Consider the following 20,728-nt stretch of genomic DNA (forward strand, 5'->3'; position numbering starts at 1 on the left):
ACATTAAAATGTGATAAGTGGGAGTCTGCCAAATTGGAAGAATCTAATGGACCTTTGTGGCCCACATCACTTTCCGCTAGAAGTGAACTGTGGACTGTGTTGGTAGCCCATCTTTTCAAAACCTAATTTTCATGGGCCCGACTACCAGCACCACCAGGTCCACCACCAGCGCCGCCACGGTTGAAACCCTGACCACTGCATCACCTTTGTAGCCCTATCTTTTCGTCAACAGTTTTGCTCACCATTTAACAGTCTCTTCCCTACCTCCGATGATTATTATTATTTTTTCTTATCAATGCTTTTATCATCCTCCTAACAATTATTTTGGCATTTAATTTTAATTATTTAATTAAATATTAATTTAAAATTATATAATAATAACAAAATATAAATTTTAAAAATTTAATGATATTATATTTAAATCAATAAAATTATACATATAAACAATATACATAATTTTATATATGAATTATTATTATATAATTAAATATTATTTTATCTTTCAATTAAAATTATTAATTATATAATAACATAATTATTTATATATATAATACTTTTTTATTTGAATTCAACCAAATGTATACACTCAAATTTATCTCAACAATACTTTTTATACAAACGATATGTTATTATATTCATGTTAAACTCCACCCACTTGCTCTAAACGTTAGGACTAAATACTAATTTTGGGATGAGTTTAAATCTCCCATAATTTTTGTTGTTTTTTGTACTCAAATTATATACACAAATTTATTATCATCTAAAACGCGCTATCAAAACGAAGCCTACGTCACTGCCCGTAAAAACAACAAAACAAAACATGCTATGTGCCCTAAAATTCACTTCACAACCCAAAAGGTCTGCCATTTTTCTCTGGTATATCATGGGGAAGAGCCCAAGCCAGCTCCATCCCTCATCCACCCCTTCAAACTCTAACTTATTAGAATCATCGTAACTGATTCTGTTTTGTAAGATGTTAATGCAGAAAATTTCGAGAAGGAAAACTAGAAAGAGAGGAAATAATGTATACAGTATATCCAATCATTTATAATGAATTATCAGGTCTTTTATATGTTTGTGTCTAAAGAAGGAGCCTTTCGATCTCAGGAAGTAGCTCCCACCGGCAATGAAACTGCTACTTAACAATGCTGCTCATGCTAATATTGTCTCCACTAATAATCTTCCGGAAGGATGATAAGCCAAGATCAAATGGCCCCAAAGAGTCGGTCTGCATAAAGACATTATAACCGCAAAATCGAAAGAGGAAGGTTAGCCAGTAATAGTTTTCTGCAGTGAAGGTTTAAAAACACTTTTCATAAGAAATTTACCCATTTGATGCCTGACAGACCAAGGCTGCTTTCATCATTGTGTACCCGAAGCTGCAAGTCTGTCTCAGATTCTGGACAAGCATGGCTCTGTGAAAGTGCCGGTTGGGAATTGGCCTGCGAAAAGTATGGTGGAAACTTTCAAGAAAAAATATATTGTGCATAATGTTGCAACATAAATTAAAAATTATACATAAATTTGAGCAAACCTCAGTCACATGTGGGAGCTTGAATGACTTGGGACCAGCACCTAGACTGCTTGACTTGGATTCTTTCTCTAAGGAAGAGAATTTTTGAAACGCAAATGCATGACATGTGTCTTCAGCATCCAAAATAGACGAATGTGAGTATTGAGGAGGCGGAGGCAGAGGCAGAGTTGGAGTAAGAGGCCTTGGACCTTGAGACTGATTCATTTGGCCAGCAAGAAAGGCATCAAATGAATCACAAATTAGTTGAGATGGCTGCAAGCCCGCATTGGCCTCATTTGATTTTGCGTCACCAGCATTGAACCTGCCCTGTAAGGATGCTTCAGAAAGCAAGCCTCCAATGCTAATGTTGGTTAGGCTATCAGCCCACAACAACGATGATTGCCCAACGTTGCTATTGATCCTCACTTCACTATCCTAGTTATATCACAATGAGTATGCTTCAGAAAGAGGTACAACATCTGAGGAAGATATATGCTCAAAATCTAGATTTCACAATGGTAAATTTCAGATCATATTAGAATAAGAGTCAATTCCATAATTGTATCAAAGAAATTGGACATGATCATTTAATTTTACAGTCAAATCCTTAAATCATAAAAAGCTTGTCAGAAGATAATTAGCCAGATGATTATTCAATATTCAGTCATCAATATGCATTTGGGGGAAAATTACAAGATGTTGAATATGCACTAAAAAGTCATTTGTAACATGTTATGCTTTTGAAAAATCTCCAATATATAAGATGAAACAGCAAATAATAGCATGGCTACTAATGTCATACCTTGGGATCAATTGGTCTATTAAAAGACATGTTCTCAGCCAGCACTGCAGTTGTTGCTCCATTTCCAGTAACATGTTCATATTCTGCACTAGTTTCTTCTATTTTTTTCACTTTGCCATAGTGATTTGCCACATTAGTGCTGCAACCTTTCTGTACTTCAGATTTTAATGATCCCTGTATTGAAATTGATGTAGAAGGCATTTCAGAGGTTGAAGCTTCAGTATTGGTAGACCAGGTAGACCAGGCATACCTTGTAACAGAAACTGAGTCAGAATCTCGCACTAAACTACAACATGCCTACAACATGAGAAAGTGATCAGGAATTTGACCTTAACCGGAAGATGGCAGGAGATCCAATTGCTGTATAGACATCTCCTGCACTAATGTCAATGTCATTCATTGTCCATCTGTAACTAGCAAAATTTTCCACCACATTGTATGGGAAAAGTATGGGTTCCCCAAGAGCAACTTTTGAGCCACCCCATTTGCTATTAAGATGCTTAAGCACAGAAGATATCTTTTTCCGCTTGTTTAGAGTGAGCTCCAAGTATGGATGAAATCCATCCTACACAGAAAAACAATAATATTTCTTAATAGGTTATAAAAAGCTTCTAATGTGTTCAAAGCTTAGTTTTATCACTTTACCTTTTCCAATCCCATGCAAGTGCCTTCATCTAGGGGGAAAAGCTGCAACTTAATCTTTGCAGATGGATGAAGTATTTGTTCTGGATAGAAGTTAAGTCCAGGTAATTTTTTAGTTGTTTCCAAGAGGCATTCACCTTTTCCTGAATGTTGCAGACTCACAGCTACAGCTGATCTAGTAGGTGAACAATTCTCATCATTTTCAATTGAAAAATTATCACGTTTCCCTGAAAACAGAAGATCCAAAACCAAACCAAAATAAAAAATTATTGAGTACTGACGAAATAAACGAAAGCAGTCATGGTTGACTGATGGATGATGTGATAAATAAAAGGTATTCTAGTTCTAGGTGAAAAAAGTGCAGAAGTCCAGAGATTGCCAAAGTTTGATGTGTTTTTTATGCTGCTCGGTTTTGCTTATTTATGGTTTTTGTATGGACCCACCAGATTACGTTTTCTACAAATTCCACACAAGGTTATATGTCCCGTACCAGAACACGAACAAGAGATTTTGGATGAACTAGGAGTAGCACCTATTTTTTTCACTAACCATTAATTTTGCACCTAGTTTAACTAGCTTGAGGTGTGAAGCCTTTTCACATTCTTTTGTAGCTGGAATCCAGAATTAAATTCAAAACGGTTAACACCAATGTACTGCTTGAGTATCATAGCAGAACCTAATTTGAGAAGTACTAGTAAGTGTTTGACCCTAGCCCACACCAAAAGGCCAATGGCCTGCAAAGTTCAATCTGAAAATTTTGTCTTAACCAGGTTCATAATAGTGCATTAATTCAAAGAAAAAATTGTTTTGAAAAAAGCAGTTGAAGCACAAAACTTGGATGAAATACCATACCGGTTGTTTTATGGTGCTGCACATTAGATCTCTTTGCAGATTTAATGACTCCAGTGGCAACTGTACCTGTGTTCTGCCTTCCCAGAGTCTCACCTACCTTCCCCCTTCGCTTTCTAGAAGATGTCATGGCAATTCAGCCTTCTGCATATCATACCATTTGTAAAACAAATTGAATCTAATATTTCATGTTATAAGCAAGAAATGTAAGACACAATCCTAAAAACTACGTTAAAGTCCAAAATTTAAAAAAAAAAAAAAAAATCCCTTGCCCAATTTCCCATTCTTTTTGTTATCAGTTCTACCTATTTCCAGATAAAAGACAACAAAAAATACTAATGAGATGAGAACATAATTCTTACTTCTAAAATGTATCACTGTTTCTCAATACATTCACGAAGTTTAAATAACACAACCTACACAACCACCTAAAAATTATCTAAACTTCACGAAAAAAAACCCTCATTATTATCATCTTCAAAAAACATTGTACTCCTAATTCATATCCTTCAAAACAAACCCAAAATCCTCACATAATTTAACTCTACACAAGCAAAACAACCAAAGTTATAGCAAATATAACTATAAATACCTAACCCAAATCCCAATTTTTTTTTTTCATTATAGTTCCAATATTCATCTAAATCTTGACTTCAACAAGAGATAAACCAACAAAGCCCTATCCCACTATCTAAAATAAATCAAAACTTAACAAAACTAATCAACCCTAATTGCCATCAAATCCGCCAAATAACAACTCGAATCATATACAAGGCGAATTCAAGAATCGAATTTACACTCAATCGAGTTCTAGCTACTGCTACGACACCTAATTACCAAACAACAACGTAAAAACTATAAATATAATCCACATGATAAAAAATGCAAAAGCAAATTTTTCTTAACAAATTATAAAACAACTAATTTAATCACAAAATAATAAAAATCACCAAAAATCGAATTTCTAGCTACTGAAACGAAATGGAATTATAATACAACGGCGTTGAAAGGATGAATTGAATAAAAAAGAACTAAAATTCCAAATTTTCTGGAAATAAAGTATTTCTCAGAGATTTAATACAGAATTAAACAAATTATCGCATCGAATTGAACCGAATCGCGTACCTTAATCGAAGCGCGATTGAGAGAACGTGTTCATAATGAGATTAAAAAAATGTTGGCGGGAATGAATTCAAGGAAGACTTATTAATGGCGGCAATTTTTTCACTTTTATCGAGACATGGATCGTTTTGGGCCGAACGTTTACGGGCCTTGTCTTGATTGGACCCAAAATGATTATTTTTTTAAAGATTAATTTGAAAGGTTTTGTTTATACCAATAAAATTATCAATAAAACTATGTATACCCATTTTTGGTAAATAATTTATATACATAAATGAGATATTATTATGTGATTGAATATTTCTTTATCATATGATAACACATGTTTTAAAACCACCTAATTACATAATGACACATCATTATATACATGAATTGTGTACCAAAAATGGGTACACATAGTATTACTCTAAAATTATACAAGTTTATTTTGAATATATAAATAGGTACATATTTAATACATATTATTAAATAATTTAAATTAAAAATAAAATAATATTCAATCAAATAATAATATATCATATATATATATTTAAATATTTAAATATTGGTATATATAATGTTGCTTTTGTTTATATTTTATAGTAAATCTAAGGGTGTAAAACCATTATAAGTGAATTGCGTATCATACTATGTATTAAAATTTTATTTTTTGGTATAATGTATTTTATATCATATTGTGGGATTTTTTTTTAAATTTAATTATGATATTAGTATCTTGAAGAATGTCACAAAAATCTTTTGTAATTCCAAAATTTTTTAAATACACCTCTTATCATATTATCATTTCTTTAAAAAAAAAAAAAAGTGTATCAATATGTATCATAATGTATAATACACTGAAAATATTATAACAATTTTTGTTACACCTAAAATATTTTTTACATATATCGTATCATATTGTATATTATGAGATACTAATAACTACATTGTAAATAAAACAAGCAACTTATGATTCAATTTAATTAATGTTGTTATATTTAACTCGATTCATATCGAATCGAGTTTGAATTTGATGTTAGTTGACTCATGAGTTATTGAGGTCAACAATTCCCTTAAAAATTTCATTTATTTCATAGCAAGTTGATTAATATATTTAAGTTATAAAAGTATATATATTTTTTAATTGTGTGGTTAAAATTAATTTTTAAATCAATTCTTAAGTAAATTGTTTTTATCTTACAATAAATTTATGTGTGTTTATTTTGAATACATAAATGAATACATATTTATATATATTATCACGTGATTTTGTTATTTTAAATTAAGGATAAAATAACACTCAATTATAATATGATACATATAAATATATATATTTGTGTATCAAAAATAAATACACATAATATTATTCTTTATCTTATGCTTAAGAGTTTCTATCGGCTTTACGATAATTTTTTATAATTTACTTTAGATCAGATGGTATGGATATATGGTCTTCATAAATTTTTATCATAGTATTTTAATTGAAAAAATTATTAGTGAAACTATGTCTACCTATTTTAAATATATAAATGGGTATATATTTTATGTGTATCATCATCGTGATTAATTAATTTTGAATTAAAGATAAAATAACATTTAGTTACATAATAACACATAAGTGTGTACCTATTTATGTACTCAAAATAAGTGTACGTAACATTACTTTTACTTAATTTTTAATTCAAAATTATTCAATCGTATGATAATACGTCATTTGTTTATATCAAATAATACTTAACTGTTTGTACCTAAAATATTATAGTAATGTTATATACTCATTAATAGCTTTGTGCTTGTGTTTCATTGGGAATTGAATTGAACCAAACACAAACACTTTTTAATTGAACTTCAATTTGAATAAAAAATAAAATAATTTGACTTCAACTCGTTTCATCAAATCAAAATTAAGGATTGCTTAAATATAATTATTAGTATTCTACGATACATGATATATATCTTACAATATGATACAGATAAAAAAATAATGTCTCATAAAGTATATTAAATTAATACGATATAATAAACTTATCATGTAATACGATACATATTTTTGGAAAAAAATGATGATACAATATGATTGCATATGAATTTTTAAAATTTTAAAGATTATAATATTTTTTAAAATGGTAACATATCAATTATAATTTTTTTATTATTTCATTTTTTAAAAGATATATTATGCAATATAATATAATACATAATATAAAAAATTAGAGTTCTAATACATAATTTAACTATCACAAACTTAAGTTTAGTTTGATCTTTTAAGTTTAAAGTTAGCTTCGAATTAATAATTCAAATTGTTTTAATCAATAATAGGCAAAACAATATAATTTTTATAATTGTTTGACACAACTCAAAATGTGCAGCAAACTAAGCTTAAATAGATTCGAGTCATTTGCCCCGTTTGTGAGGCAAACCGAGCCCAATTCCTCCATCTTGAGTTCTGTTAGGTTTCAAAAACAAGCAAACCATCATAACTCAAGCTCATCTTGAATTCATCCTGTATAACTTTGAATCAAACTATGTCGGCTAAGTCAAAACCAGCCGTCCAGCCCTAAATGTGTCAGTGTGGTTAGGTAAAACAGGAACTTTTCCTCAGTAGTGGCCGCAAGCACACACATCGCCATTCTAAGAAAGATGCATAGCCAAGCATAGAGAAATATGATATTAGTAGTACATAAAATGGAACTTGCACACTACATTTTCAGTGAATTTTCAAGGCATCTAAGCACCACACATACCTTTAAACAACAAAAAACAAATAATGTAAAAAAACCACACATAAATTTCAATATGGAAAGTCATGGCCTGGACTATCTGCAGGGATATCCATGGATTCAGAACTGGGAGAATTGGCATCCCTGTTCTGCTGATGAACATTGTTGGCATCAGTATTCCGAGGACCATGTGACAAGTGATAGTGCTGAAGGCTGCGACGAACGGGGCTGGAGAGAGCATTTGAGAAAACAGAGTTTTTCGCTTGATCTGGTAGTCCAGGACGGACTCCAGGCCCCACTGCTGCTGGCACGCATGGAATCGAAGCATTGGGAACTCCTAAATTATTTAATGCAGTTTGAGGATGTTGGTGCTGAATAGGCAACCTGGGGGACACCGGAGGCTCCTCTACTCCATATTCAAGCTCATTCTACACAAATATCAGAAAAAATTTCCAGAGCTAATTAGATTTCTCCAAGTGAATTCTTCAAGTTGCCTTTGAAGATTTGGATGTTCATAAATGGAATATAACAGAAGAAAAATTCATGTATTTCCAAAATTTTATAAGGCAAAACAATATACCTTATCTTCCATAGTCTTCATTGAGATACTGTGAGAAATATGGAGATCAATATATAGATAAAATTCATTTCTGAAATACTTTACACGAATGATTCCACAACTATGCACAATTTAATTAGTTTCCACCATGAAACATTCATCCAAAATGGAAAATCTCATTTCTATATGCATAGAAAATTTTGAATTATGACACATTTAGACAACAACATGTTACAGATGTATCAGGACAGCAAGAGCATGCATAAAATCGATAAATGAGGGTTAAGTAAGAAACCTGCAAATAAGCAACTATATCAACAGTTGTTACTCTTGATCCTTCTTCTTGCTGCCTCAGAATCCACTGATAAAGTTTCTCCTGGAATTAAAGGAGTGTGTTCATAAGTATACACAAAGTCATAAAATAAGTAAACATGTGACATGCACTAAAACAGAAAATGAAAGGGCAACAGTTCATGAGAATCGTGAAAGTGGAAATTACAATAAACATGAAGTAGATATTGATTCATATACAAGAAACAAGACGAGCATAGAAAGGGAATTAAAATAATAAGATAACCACAAACTCAAATCTGGAAACTAAGAAGCCATTTCTTTGTAAGTTATTGAATTTATTAAAAGTGCAACACGCGATATACCTCATCCACAAGGAAAGTATAATAAACTTTTTATAAATCCCTAAAGGAATGACCACCTAAACAACGGAAAGCAAAGAATACATGTACAAGTAAAATAGATATGGAATTTCTAAGTTAAAAAAAAAGGTCCAAAACGTCATAGTTAAATAGGCAAAAAGCAGACCGGTTCAAGGGAAAACAGGTCAGCAAAAAAATGAAAAGACTCTCAAAAGAAAAGGATTAGCCAATTCCCTTACAAAATAAAATTTTACGTCATTTCATTTGCAGTATGTATGCCAGTATGCATCTTTAGAGCATGACAGTAACAGATCCATATCATGTGCCTATACCCTGTTTGTCTACAACCAAATAAAAGAAAGAAAATTTTCCTGCTTTTTATGCATGCAGAAACAAGAAATTGCTGAAGTTTCACGAATGTGATTTCTTCTTTGCTAGCTCAAACATGAGAGAGAAAGTTGCAGGCATCCACTAAGATGAACACATAAGAATTTGTACTGTGACTACTTAAACAAACCAATTCAAATTATTAATCGCAAATCATGAACTCAATCATTTCCAAACTTTGACTCTTTTACAACTATTACACCATTCTACATGTCTTTACCCTGATTTTATCACGGGGAAATGTTCATGAACCCTAGATATATAACAAACAATCGAAAGAACACCAAAACAAACAATAAAGCCTAAATAATTAATTAATTATTAGCAGCGAAAATTCAAATCAAAATATTAGATGCAGACATCACGACAAATTTCTTAGCAATCCAAACTTGTTTCAGCACTCATACAGTCTTTCTTACAATACTGAGAAGAATTTACAACCAAAGGCTGTTTTAATTACCAAATAAGCCTTCAGCAGTGCAAGGAATGAGACATTGTTTTACAGAATTGCCAAAAAAAAACATGAAATACAGAGATGAACTCAAAAAAATTATACTTCCAGGCAAATGCACAGAAAGTAATCATTTTTGTTCTCTCAGAAAAAATAATCAAAGTTTTACACCCAAAAATAGTTTTTTAAAAAAAAAAAAGTAAAAGCTTGGCTCAACCAAGCCTATAGCAGCCACAAAGCTTGTTTCAAAAAATTTTAAAATACATAAAACATTAACTTTTCTCATGTTTTCTCTTCCATTTTCTCACCGACCAAACAGATACCAGTTCATCAACCAGATAATTAACACAAACAATTAAGCCAACATGGCCAAAACTGCTCTCGCATTTTCCCTGCCATTATCTCACCAACCAAAAAGACATAAGCTGATCAACCACATAATTTACCAAGCATCAGATTAAAAGGCCAAAAACATACAAATTTCCAATTTTCTCACAAAATCAAAAATTACAAAAAGAGAGAGAGATAAACCTATCACGCATAACACATCACAGAAACCCCATCAAATCGCAGCTCAAGAAAAAAAAATAAAATTAAAATCAAAACTTTTATTTCAGAAATAAAAGCATACCAGCGCGTGGCGCTCGCCGGTCTGAAAGCTGAGGCGCTGATGGTTCATCGCCTGCGAGTAGAGCTGAGAGAGCGAGTTGGCGGCGCTGCAGAAGGTGGTGTACATGGTACGGTCAACTTCATCAAGGCGCGTGGCGTCTGATTTCCTCTTCTTCGCCATGGGAAAATCAAACCCCTCAAAAAAAATCGCAAACCCAAAAGAGAAATCAAACCCTGTTTCCAATTTCAAAAACTTCCCCAAATTCTTTTATTTCCCTTTTATCCTCCTTTTTGTCTTCTTGTTGCTGTGAAAGTTTCGTTCGTTTGGTGTGTGTGAATTGCGTGGACGGTTGAAAGAGAGAAGCCGATGAGGTTTTGCTTTTTCTAATTATAATAATTATTATTATTATTATAAATTGTTACTTTGTTTTTCTTCAGATTTTGTCTTCGTTGTTGTACAATTTATTTACGAAAAGGTGGAGAGAAAGGAAAGTTTTGGTGGGTGGAGAAGAAAGGAAGCAAGATAGGAGAGAAGGGAAGAAGGATTTCTGTCTCTGCTTGTGTTTGAGGATATTCTGCCACGTGTATTAACACGTGGGCTACTGTGTTTTACTCTGTGGGTCCCACAGCATCTCATTGGTTTCAGTAATTCTCTATAAATTTTGCAAGTAAGACTCAAATATTAATTCTTACAAATGGTTAATTGTGATAATTCTTTATCGGCCAAATGACTGTGTCCCACCAAGGTTTGGTGCGATGTTTCTTTTTCATTAGTTAATTATCAAAATTTTAAATATTTATTTATTTATTAAATTTTATTATAATTATTAAAAATAAATTATTTTTTAATAAAAATATTTTAAAAACTATAAATCTATCATATCTTTTCCTTCACATATTTGAAAACTAATAATTTACTTGCATTCTTTTATTTAAAGTTTGAAAATTTTATATTTTTCTTCTAAAGTTTTTATAGTAGTTGTCGACAGCCAAAGATGATGCCAACAACAAGGTTCTCCTTTCCTCCCGACTTCTCTCTCAACCTTTATCCATTTTCGATCATTATTGACTGTTCTCTTCCCTTATTAGTCAGAGCATGACAATATCGAGATCTGAATCTCTTTGTCAATGACAAGGAAATCTCGATTTCTTCATTGCTTTGCCATGCGACGAAGATACTAACATCCTATCGTCGTGTGACAAAGATACCCAAATCTTAATCTCATTATGTATTGGTCTGTAAAGGAAGAAACTGATGATAGTAAAAAATAGATCATAATTGAGAGAGAAGCCTGAAAGAAAGGAGAATGTCTTCATCGTCATTATCTTCGACCTCTTACAATTGTTGTAAAAATCTTTGAAGAAAATGTAAATTTTTTAAACTGTAAATAGGAGAATTTTGTTAGTTTTTGAACTTGGGTTTAAAAAAATAATAAACTTTTAGTTTTTAAAATATTTTTATTAAATAATAATTTTATTTTTAAAAATAATAATAAAATCTAATAAAATAATAAATATTTCAATTTTTGATAATTAACAAATAAAAAATAAAGTTTATACTTAAAAGAAAAATAATCATTTGGCCGCCGTTATTTATATTGAATAATTTTTTTACTTGTTTATAATTTAAAAATATATTATCATTTTAAAATATTGCTATACGCCTGTTCCTATGTATAGTTTCTTGATGTCAAAACTTAAATAAAAAAAAATGAGATGATGACGTGTAATTCAGTACAAGTAGTTGATTAATAATAAAATGTTTTGAAATGGTTGGATTTCAATATAATTTTTTGTTCATAGTAAAAGTGGTAGGGATAACAATGAAATTATACAATAATATATAATTAAACTTTATTTATTCAATTCGATTTCTATCAAAAGTGAATGATCTTCTACTCCCGAAATGGAAAGAAGTGATTATTATTAGAGTTAGATTTAAATCAAATTTAAGTTTTAAATCGGTTTAAAGTAAGTCCAAATTTAGGTTCAAATTAAATATTTTTGAATTTAAGGTGGTTCGACTTATCAAGTTTGTCAATGTAAAAATTTTTAATATAAATCGATTAAAATAATATGATTTTTACCGTATCAAAATGATATTATTTTTTTAATAATTTTTATTTGGTTATAATATTGAATCAAGTTTAAAACTTAATTTAAGTTTGAAATCAAATCAAACTAAAATTTAACTATTCTTAAATGAGTAAAACTTAAACACTTTTGAAGAGAATTTGACATAAATCCAACCGTAATTATCATCCCCATATGGCTAGATATAAAGATAGAATATAATTTGATAGTTTATAGAGATAGATTTAACCTGTTAGAGAGATTCTAGAAATGATTAAATTTTCCTACTCGGACTACTCCAATTATTTCTCGATGAAAAGATTTTTACCTGTATCTTGAATTGATGTGCTTGCCAATGACACACTCAATTTGTATACCTAAGTTTGTTTGATTAAGAGAGTATATCAGCTCACAATATTATTTACAAAAAATTAATTAATCATTCAATTACTTATATATGTAAACTATTGACATTTTATTTTTAATGGAATATATGTAAATCTATTCAATCACATTTTATGGACAAACTATTAACAGTTCAATTTAGAATTGCTCAATCACAATTTGGATAAATGTTACAAGTACTAATGCGCCGCATAATTTGTTGAATAATTGTATGGCCAAATAACTATTTTCCACTCAAGGTTTGGCACAAGTGTATTTCCACCCATTAGTTATCAAAAATTTAAATATCTATCTATCTATAAAAATTTACTATTACTGTCAGAAGAAAAATTGTTATTTACTAAAATATTTAAAAAAATTAAAAATTTATCACATTTATTTCCTATAAGTTTAAAAATTAACAAATTTCTCTCAATTTATGGTTTGAAAAATCAATCTTTTCTCTTAAGATTTTTTCAACCACCACTATTGAGGGTCAGAGATGGCGACAGTGGCGTTCTCTCCCCTTCTTGACTTTTTTGTCAGTCGTGATTCATTTTTGGCTATCATTGATCGAAGAAACAGGTTGATGAAGACATAATTCATCTTTGTTGGTTAGTGATGATTGAAAATAGAGTGAAACTGGGAGATAAGCCAAGAGGAGGGAGAACATTGTCGTCTCTGATTATCAGTAATGTGCTGGAAAAATTCTGAGGGAAAATATAAGTTTTTCAAATTTTGAATGAGAGAATGCAGTTTTAAAACCTAGGGGTTGGAAATGTGATAAATGTTTAATTTTTAAAATATTTTTATTAAATAATAATTTTATCTCTAATAGTAATAGTAAAATTAAATAAATAGGTAAATATTTAGATTTTTGATAGTTAGTAGATAAAAAGTGGATATGCACCAAATCTTGGGTGGGAAATAGTCATTTGGCCTAATTGTATTGCTGAAGAGCTTTTGCAATTTTATTACAAGCAAAATTCATAAAGGATATAGGATTTATTTACAAAGAACGAATTTTTGGCTCCGCTAACATAGACCTGGCCATGGGCCGGTTTGGCCCGTGAATCGGACCGAAACTGGCCCGGATAAACCCGAAACCGGAACCGACAGACCTAGAACCGGACTGAACCGGAACCGAAACCGTGGCTCTACGGTTCGGTTCCGGTTCACATAAATTAAAACCGTGGAACCGGCGGTTTACTGTGCTAAACCGAAAAAAATTTGAAATTTTTTTGAAATTTTTTTTATTTTTATTTTTATTTTATTTAAAAAGGCAACGGTTCCCTGCGCATAGACCTGGCCACTGGCCGGTTTGGCCCGTGAATCGGATCGAAACCGGCCCGAATAAACCCAGAACCAGAACCGGCAGACCTAGAACCGGACTGAATCAGAACCGAAATCGTGGCTCTACGGTTCGGTTCCGGTTCACATAAATTAAAACCGTGGAACCGCCGGTTCACACCGGTTTATGAACCGGCGGTTTACTGTGCTAAACCGAAAAAAATTTGAAAATTTTTTGATTTTGATTTTAATTTTATTTAAAAAGGCAACGGTTCCCTGCGCAGGGAACCGGTCCCCTGCAATTTTTTGAAATTTCAATTCACCTCCCTATTTCTAATTTTTTTCAAAAAAAATTTTTTCTATATATACCCCTTTAAATTTTATTCTCTCAAATCTCAATCTCTCTACTCTCTCACTCAATCCTTCAAACTCTTATTCTCATTCTTTAAACTCTTAATATTCTCTCAATCTTTCAATTCAATTAAATTTTCTTAAATTTAATTAAATTCTTTCTTAATTTTTTATTAATTTCAATTTCAATTTTTTTTTTATACAATTCATAATTAATTATAGAATTTATTTCTATAATTAATTTTATTTATTATTTTTTTATTATCTTTTATAATTAATCATATAATTTATTTATATAATTAATTTTATTTATTATCAAAAAATGACAAGTAGTGGAAATTCTTCCGGTTCACGAAGATTTGGTCAATATTCACATATATCAAATGTGAATGAAAATCAATTTATAGATGATTTTCATTCACAAGAAAGTGAAAACCAATATGAAGAGGTGGAGCAACAACAACAACATCAACAACAGATGGAGATGGAACAACAATCTCCAAAAATTCCTACATCCGATATTTTCAAAATTCATTTCAAGAAAATACAAAAGGAAGATGGTAATTTTGATATTGCTTGCAATTATTGTAGGCAAATTTACAAATTCAAATAAGGAGGTGGATATGGGACATTCAAAAGACACTTGGAGTCAAAGCATCCGAAAAAAATGGGACAAAGCCGAGGCCAAACACAAATAATCGGGTATGGTTCTTCTACACACAAATCTTTATTTATGTATAGTGATAATAAAAGTAAAGAAAAATTTACAAAAATGGTAGCAATAGATCATTTAGCATTTAGTTTTTGTGAAAATTTAGGTTTTAATAATTATTGTAAAACTGCATTAAATCCTGCATATAAAACTATTCCAAGAAATACATTAAAAAGAACATTATTTAGTTTATATAAAAAACAAAAAAAAAAATTAATTCAATTTTTTACAAATTTTAATGGACGTGTATCTCTATATAGGGATATTTGGAGTGACCATTGGCAAGTTCACTCTTATATGGGTATAACTTGTCATTGGATAGATGATGATTTTCTATTACAAAAAAGAATTTTATCATTTAGGGTGTTTGATGAGTGACATACGGCTGATAATATTTATCGAATAATTAAAAGAATATTAGAAAAATATAAATTACTTTATAAAATTTTTTCAATTTCATTTGATAATGCACGTTCAAATACTACCTCAATAAATAATTTAATTGATATTTGCAGACCTAATTTAGGTGGTAGATTTTTTCATATTAGATGTGCATGTCATGTGTTAAATTTATGTGTACAAGATGGTTTAGAATGTCTTAATAATTTTATTAGTCCAATAAAAATAGCAATTTCATATTTATGGACACATCCCCAAATTATGAAAGAATGGGATAAATTTTGTAAACAACATAATAAAAGATCAAAAAGATTTCCTAAAGATGTCCCGACTCGTTGGAATTCAACATATGAATTACTCAACGAGTCATTTGATTATAAGGATTTATTATGCTCATTTATTTCATAAAATGTGCCACAAATTATATTATATCCCCAACATTGGGATATTTGTTCAAAAATTTTAAATGTATTAAAAAATTTTAATAATGCAACATATACTTTAAGTGGGGTTTATTATCCCACTTCTCATTTATTTTTAAATGAAGCTGTTAATATTATTGGAGCTTTACAAGAAGCCGAACAAGATATTATTTTACAAGAAGCTGTTTCTTTAATGAAAACAAAATGATTAAATTACTATAAAATAATTCCAGAACTTTTTCTTGTTGCATGTTTTTTTTATCCTAGATTTAAATTAGATGGTGTCACAGATTATTTGACATTATATTATGAATGTTTGCAATTAGATGAAGTTAATATTCCATTAACTATAACTAATATTATGAATTTAATTAAAGAAATTTATGCTGAATATGCATTAATTTATGGTGGTTCTTCTTCCTCTCTACCACTTATTGCCCCATCATCAACCCAAAATATGAGTTATGGTGATCGTATTATGATGCAAAGGGGCAAAAGACCAAGAGGAACATTAGGCTCCACCTTGGAACTTGATATTTATTTAACTACTATTTTTGAGTTTGGTGACAGCAATATAGGTAAAGACTTTCCAGTTTTAGAATGGTGGAGTCGACACGCATCAACTTTTCCAATATTGACAGCTATTGATAAACAAGTTCTAGCAGCACCGGTATCAACTGTCGCAGTAGAACAAGCTTTTAGTCAAGGGGGTAATATATTGGATGAGAGACGATCAAGTTTGGCTCTCGAATCTATTGAAGCTCAAGTATGCATGGACGATTGGACAAGAGCCGAATTACGACAACAAGAAATAAAAGTGGACTTCAATGAAGAATCGCTTGATTTAACTACGGATAGTTCGATGACGACGGGAAATAATACTCAAGATAGTGGAGGTGAATGATAAGGTAAGGGGGTACTGTCAGCTATTAGATATGCAAAGGTAAGAGAACTATGTAGGCTTTGATTCTTCTAAACCCCAAGAAGATACGTAGGAAGCTTAATTGAAAAATTAAGTCCAAGCCTTTCTTTTAAATTTCAATTATTGTAATTAATAATTTAAAAATTAAATCAAGATCATGTATTAGAATTGACGGTTCAATATCGGTTTCGAATCGAAACTGTCGGTTCTGAATCGAAACCGTCGGTTCCGAACCGGGGCCATGAACCGGAACCGGCGATTCCGAACCGTGGACGAACCGTCCTGTTACGGTTTCAGTTCAGGGTCCTTATATTTTCGAACCGTGAACCGGTGGTTCCGAATCGAAACCGACGGTTCATGAACCGTGGCCAGGTCTACGCTAACAACATTTTAAAATCATCAAATTATCAATTTTATTCCATTAAATGACCCTTTTTTTTTTTAATGGAAGAAACTCAATTTAATAATTTTTTATTAAAAAAGCTAAAATTTTATATTTTTTTATTAAAATACTAAATATTTCACTATCTTATATTAAAGGGGTTAAATTATTTTATTTTGTTTGTAAAACAAAATAAAATGAATAATCTTAAAGGTGTGTTTGGTTTGTGTAATTATCACATATTATTTTAATTAAATATTTTTAAGTATAATTATTCAAATGTACAATAATTTATATCATATGAAACTTGCTTAAAAATTTTTTCATTTAAGCAAAACATGCTTGGCTTGCTCAGCCCATGTTTAGGTTTAAGCTCGTAATCGTTTTTTGCTTAAAACTTAGGCTCGTGTTCATTTTAAAATAAGGTTGGTTCGGATTTGTTTGAGCAAAATATATTTTGAAATTGAACAAACTCTTCAAATAACTCCTTGAAAGCATGATTGAAATTGTTTCTCATCTCACAAATTTTTATCGAAGTATCAGTTATGGTTTTCATATTCACAGCAGGCACTTATACTATGAAAAAATTAGCGCAAATCAATTGGTCATCCTACCAAATATAAGTTTAAATGGAAAAAAAAAAAAATTAGTTATGGTGTGTGACCTCACAGCGCCCACTCCATAAAATGTTTAGGGCTCAAACTTCAGTTCCAACTGTGTAAAAAAAAGAAAAATTGGCTAAATTGAACCATCGTTTGAATCATGATAGTATCCAAATCGAACTCAACTCATTTAATTTATCAATATAATGTTTGTTTTTGGGATATTATTCATAATCTGCATAATTTTTTTGTCTCCAGATATTTGGAAAGTTTATATGATCAAAGATTTTTAAGATAAATGCATTTGTCTTAAAGATGATATAATAATTCATTATTTGTCGTGGTTCTCCCAACAACAAAGAACGCTATTATAAAGAAAAATATTCAAATCCCTATTTGCCATCCTGGTACAACAAATATTTTTAAGACTTAGACCAGGTTTTGATCCAATCTAGGGCTATTTTGGGTCATGATTGATCCAATTAATATCAGACTAATGAATTATTTAAAAAGCATCGTAACAATATACAACAAAATATAATTTTATCCTAATAATATGTAATAATCATATATTGATCTAGTTCAACGTCAAGTCTAAAGTTGTTTATGGATCGTCTTTACAAAACTCACAAATTGTGGGCATGGCCCACGCGTAACATGCTCTACAAATGAAACAGGTCATGTCAAGGTCTCACAAGAAGGCTTGTAATTAGGGTTGGATTCGAATCGAGCCAGTTCGAGTTCGGACTCGGCTCAGCTCGGTTCGAACCCGAAACAAGCCGGGCTTTGCTCGACTCGATCGAGCTCGAGCTGGCTCGGATTGACTCGATTGATTTTTTTTTAATTTTTTATACAAAACGACGTCGTTTTGATTTATATATATACACAAAACGATACCGTTTTGATATGAAAAACGAACCGAACCGAGCCGTTAACGAGTCGAACCAAAAGCAAGTCGAACTCGAACCGAGCCAAGGTCAGCTCGAATCGAGCTCGAGCCAGCCATTAAAAAGCCGAGCCGAGCCCGAGCTGGCTGCGAGCCGAGCTCGGTTCGGCTCGAATCCAGCCCTACTTGTAATCGGCACAACACATACAACAAAAAAAAAAAAAAAAGAATTAATAACTAATTTTTTAAAAATTATATTATAGCTTGTAGGCTTGTGAAAAAACCCACGGAGAGACGACCTACCATTGGATTGTGCCCTGAACTTTGAAAATTCATAGGCCAACAAAGCCAATAAAAAGGCCTGCTTTTATGTGGGATGTGCCAATTTTGACTCTATCTATTTTTGACTCTATTTGAGTCAATTTGATACAACTAATAAAATACATTTATATATCAATTCGAATAAAACTAATAACCAAATCTCGATTAAATCAATTTGTTTGACCTATCTAATCCAAATTTTAAAACAAACGATACAACATCATCTATTCCACTATTTAGTCAATTTGGGTTAACCGTGAGTAATTTTTCTCTCTCTTTGCTATATATTTACTTATTAATTATAATTTGATAGTTACTATTAAATGCAACAACTGCTCGAAAACCATAAATTATCGGTCCATCAGATCTTGGTACCATTAATTTTATTAGAGTAATATGATGTAATGTGTATTTAATTTTAAATACTCAATTATATATTATTATTGTATGATTAGGTATAACTTATATATCAACTAAGTATTTAATTAATATTTAAAATTATATATGTATAATTTTTTTAATTTTTTTAATAAAATATAAAAAATATGATCAAAACTCCGAAACCCTTTTTTTTTTTTTTTTAAATTCATCCACTTGCTCTCATAAATGTATATGGAGGCTTTGGCGATGCATAATGAGTGGAGGCCGGTAGTTAAAGCACGCACCAAGTGGGTTATGTTTGTGGAGGTCGGTTTTTAGTTGGTCTGGTGGTTTGCTGGCAAAGTGGAAAGTATATGGGCCTTGGGGAAAGCCCATCATGTTTGTCCTTGTAAACAAAGATGGATTCCAACTTACCAAATTTTAGAATGGGCAATTTTCAATTCGGTCTAAATTTAAATTATCTAATTCAAGTTCATTTAAATTGATTCACATTACCATTAAAAAGTTATTAATATAATAAATAATATTATCAAAAAGATAAATAATAAAACATCATACTAGCCCAATTGAATGTATTAAATCATAATATAATAAATTTAGATAATTATTTCATTTTTATTTTTACAGTAAATAGATAACCTCAGTGGTTATTATTCTATAAAGATAAAAGACATAATAGGAATATAATCTCTATAAATATAAGAAACCAAATCGAGTAATGTTTGGTTCAAACTCAACTCAATACATACATAAAGCTTTGATGTATCGAATCGATAAGATCTTAATTCAAACTCTAGCTTAAGATGAAAATAGCTAGGGCGAACTCAACTCGAAAAAATATATTTTAATCCCTTAATTTAGAAAAAAATATTTTTAAACCTTATAAATTTATATATTTATTAATTACTTTTTCTATTTAAAATTAAGTATCGAGATTTTAAGAAAGTAAACACAAAATTTAGAAACTTTTTCTGTTTAAAAGATAAACTAAAATAATTTGATTTTGAGTTTCAAATAGTTTGTAATCCTGCTACCTACATTTCAGGTGAATCTAAGTGTAAGTGATGTGACGCGACCAAAACAAATGTCAATAATAAAGGTGATGGATGTGATGATATCTTATTATGATAATATTGTATATTTTTTTATTTAAAAAATAAAATGTAAATTCAACTACTAAAATCACATTTTTACCCTTTGTCAATAAGGTATTAATGTATTATTATTGTTAGGAAACTTAGGCAAACGGATGTCAATGCAAGTGCAAATCTTGAGATTCAGGGTAAACCAATATAATAGTACTCCCTTACTAAGCGT

At 30.6% G+C, this 20,728-nt stretch overlaps 2 protein-coding genes across 3 annotated transcripts; both read right to left on the minus strand.

Annotated features, from left to right (window-relative positions):
* Nucleotides 1-831: 831 nt before the first annotated feature.
* LOC123198785 (TSL-kinase interacting protein 1) lies at nucleotides 832-5,064 on the minus strand. 2 transcript variants are annotated; one of them, XM_044613558.1, is made up of 8 exons: nucleotides 4,932-5,064; nucleotides 3,810-3,950; nucleotides 2,961-3,184; nucleotides 2,645-2,880; nucleotides 2,316-2,565; nucleotides 1,535-1,948; nucleotides 1,329-1,442; nucleotides 832-1,228 (listed from the first exon to the last, which is right to left on the minus strand). In XM_044613558.1, exons 2-8 carry the CDS (start codon nucleotides 3,934-3,936, stop codon nucleotides 1,136-1,138), a joined length of 1,458 nt encoding a protein of 485 aa, XP_044469493.1. In that variant the 5' UTR covers nucleotides 3,937-3,950; nucleotides 4,932-5,064; the 3' UTR covers nucleotides 832-1,135. The 2 variants fall into 2 exon arrangements, with proteins under 2 accessions (XP_044469493.1, XP_044469494.1); XM_044613559.1 differs by having other exon boundaries at nucleotides 3,810-3,947; nucleotides 4,932-5,007.
* A 2,498-nt stretch (nucleotides 5,065-7,562) lies between these two features.
* On the minus strand, nucleotides 7,563-10,808 carry LOC123198658. Its single transcript, XM_044613394.1, has 3 exons — nucleotides 10,309-10,808; nucleotides 8,482-8,562; nucleotides 7,563-8,055 (listed from the first exon to the last, which is right to left on the minus strand). Exons 1-3 carry the CDS (start codon nucleotides 10,465-10,467, stop codon nucleotides 7,699-7,701), a joined length of 597 nt encoding a protein of 198 aa, XP_044469329.1. The 5' UTR covers nucleotides 10,468-10,808; the 3' UTR covers nucleotides 7,563-7,698.
* Nucleotides 10,809-20,728: the final 9,920 nt, after the last annotated feature.

This window comes from Mangifera indica, chromosome 16, assembly GCF_011075055.1.
Source record: "Mangifera indica cultivar Alphonso chromosome 16, CATAS_Mindica_2.1, whole genome shotgun sequence".
Classification (NCBI taxonomy): domain Eukaryota; kingdom Viridiplantae; phylum Streptophyta; class Magnoliopsida; order Sapindales; family Anacardiaceae; genus Mangifera; species Mangifera indica.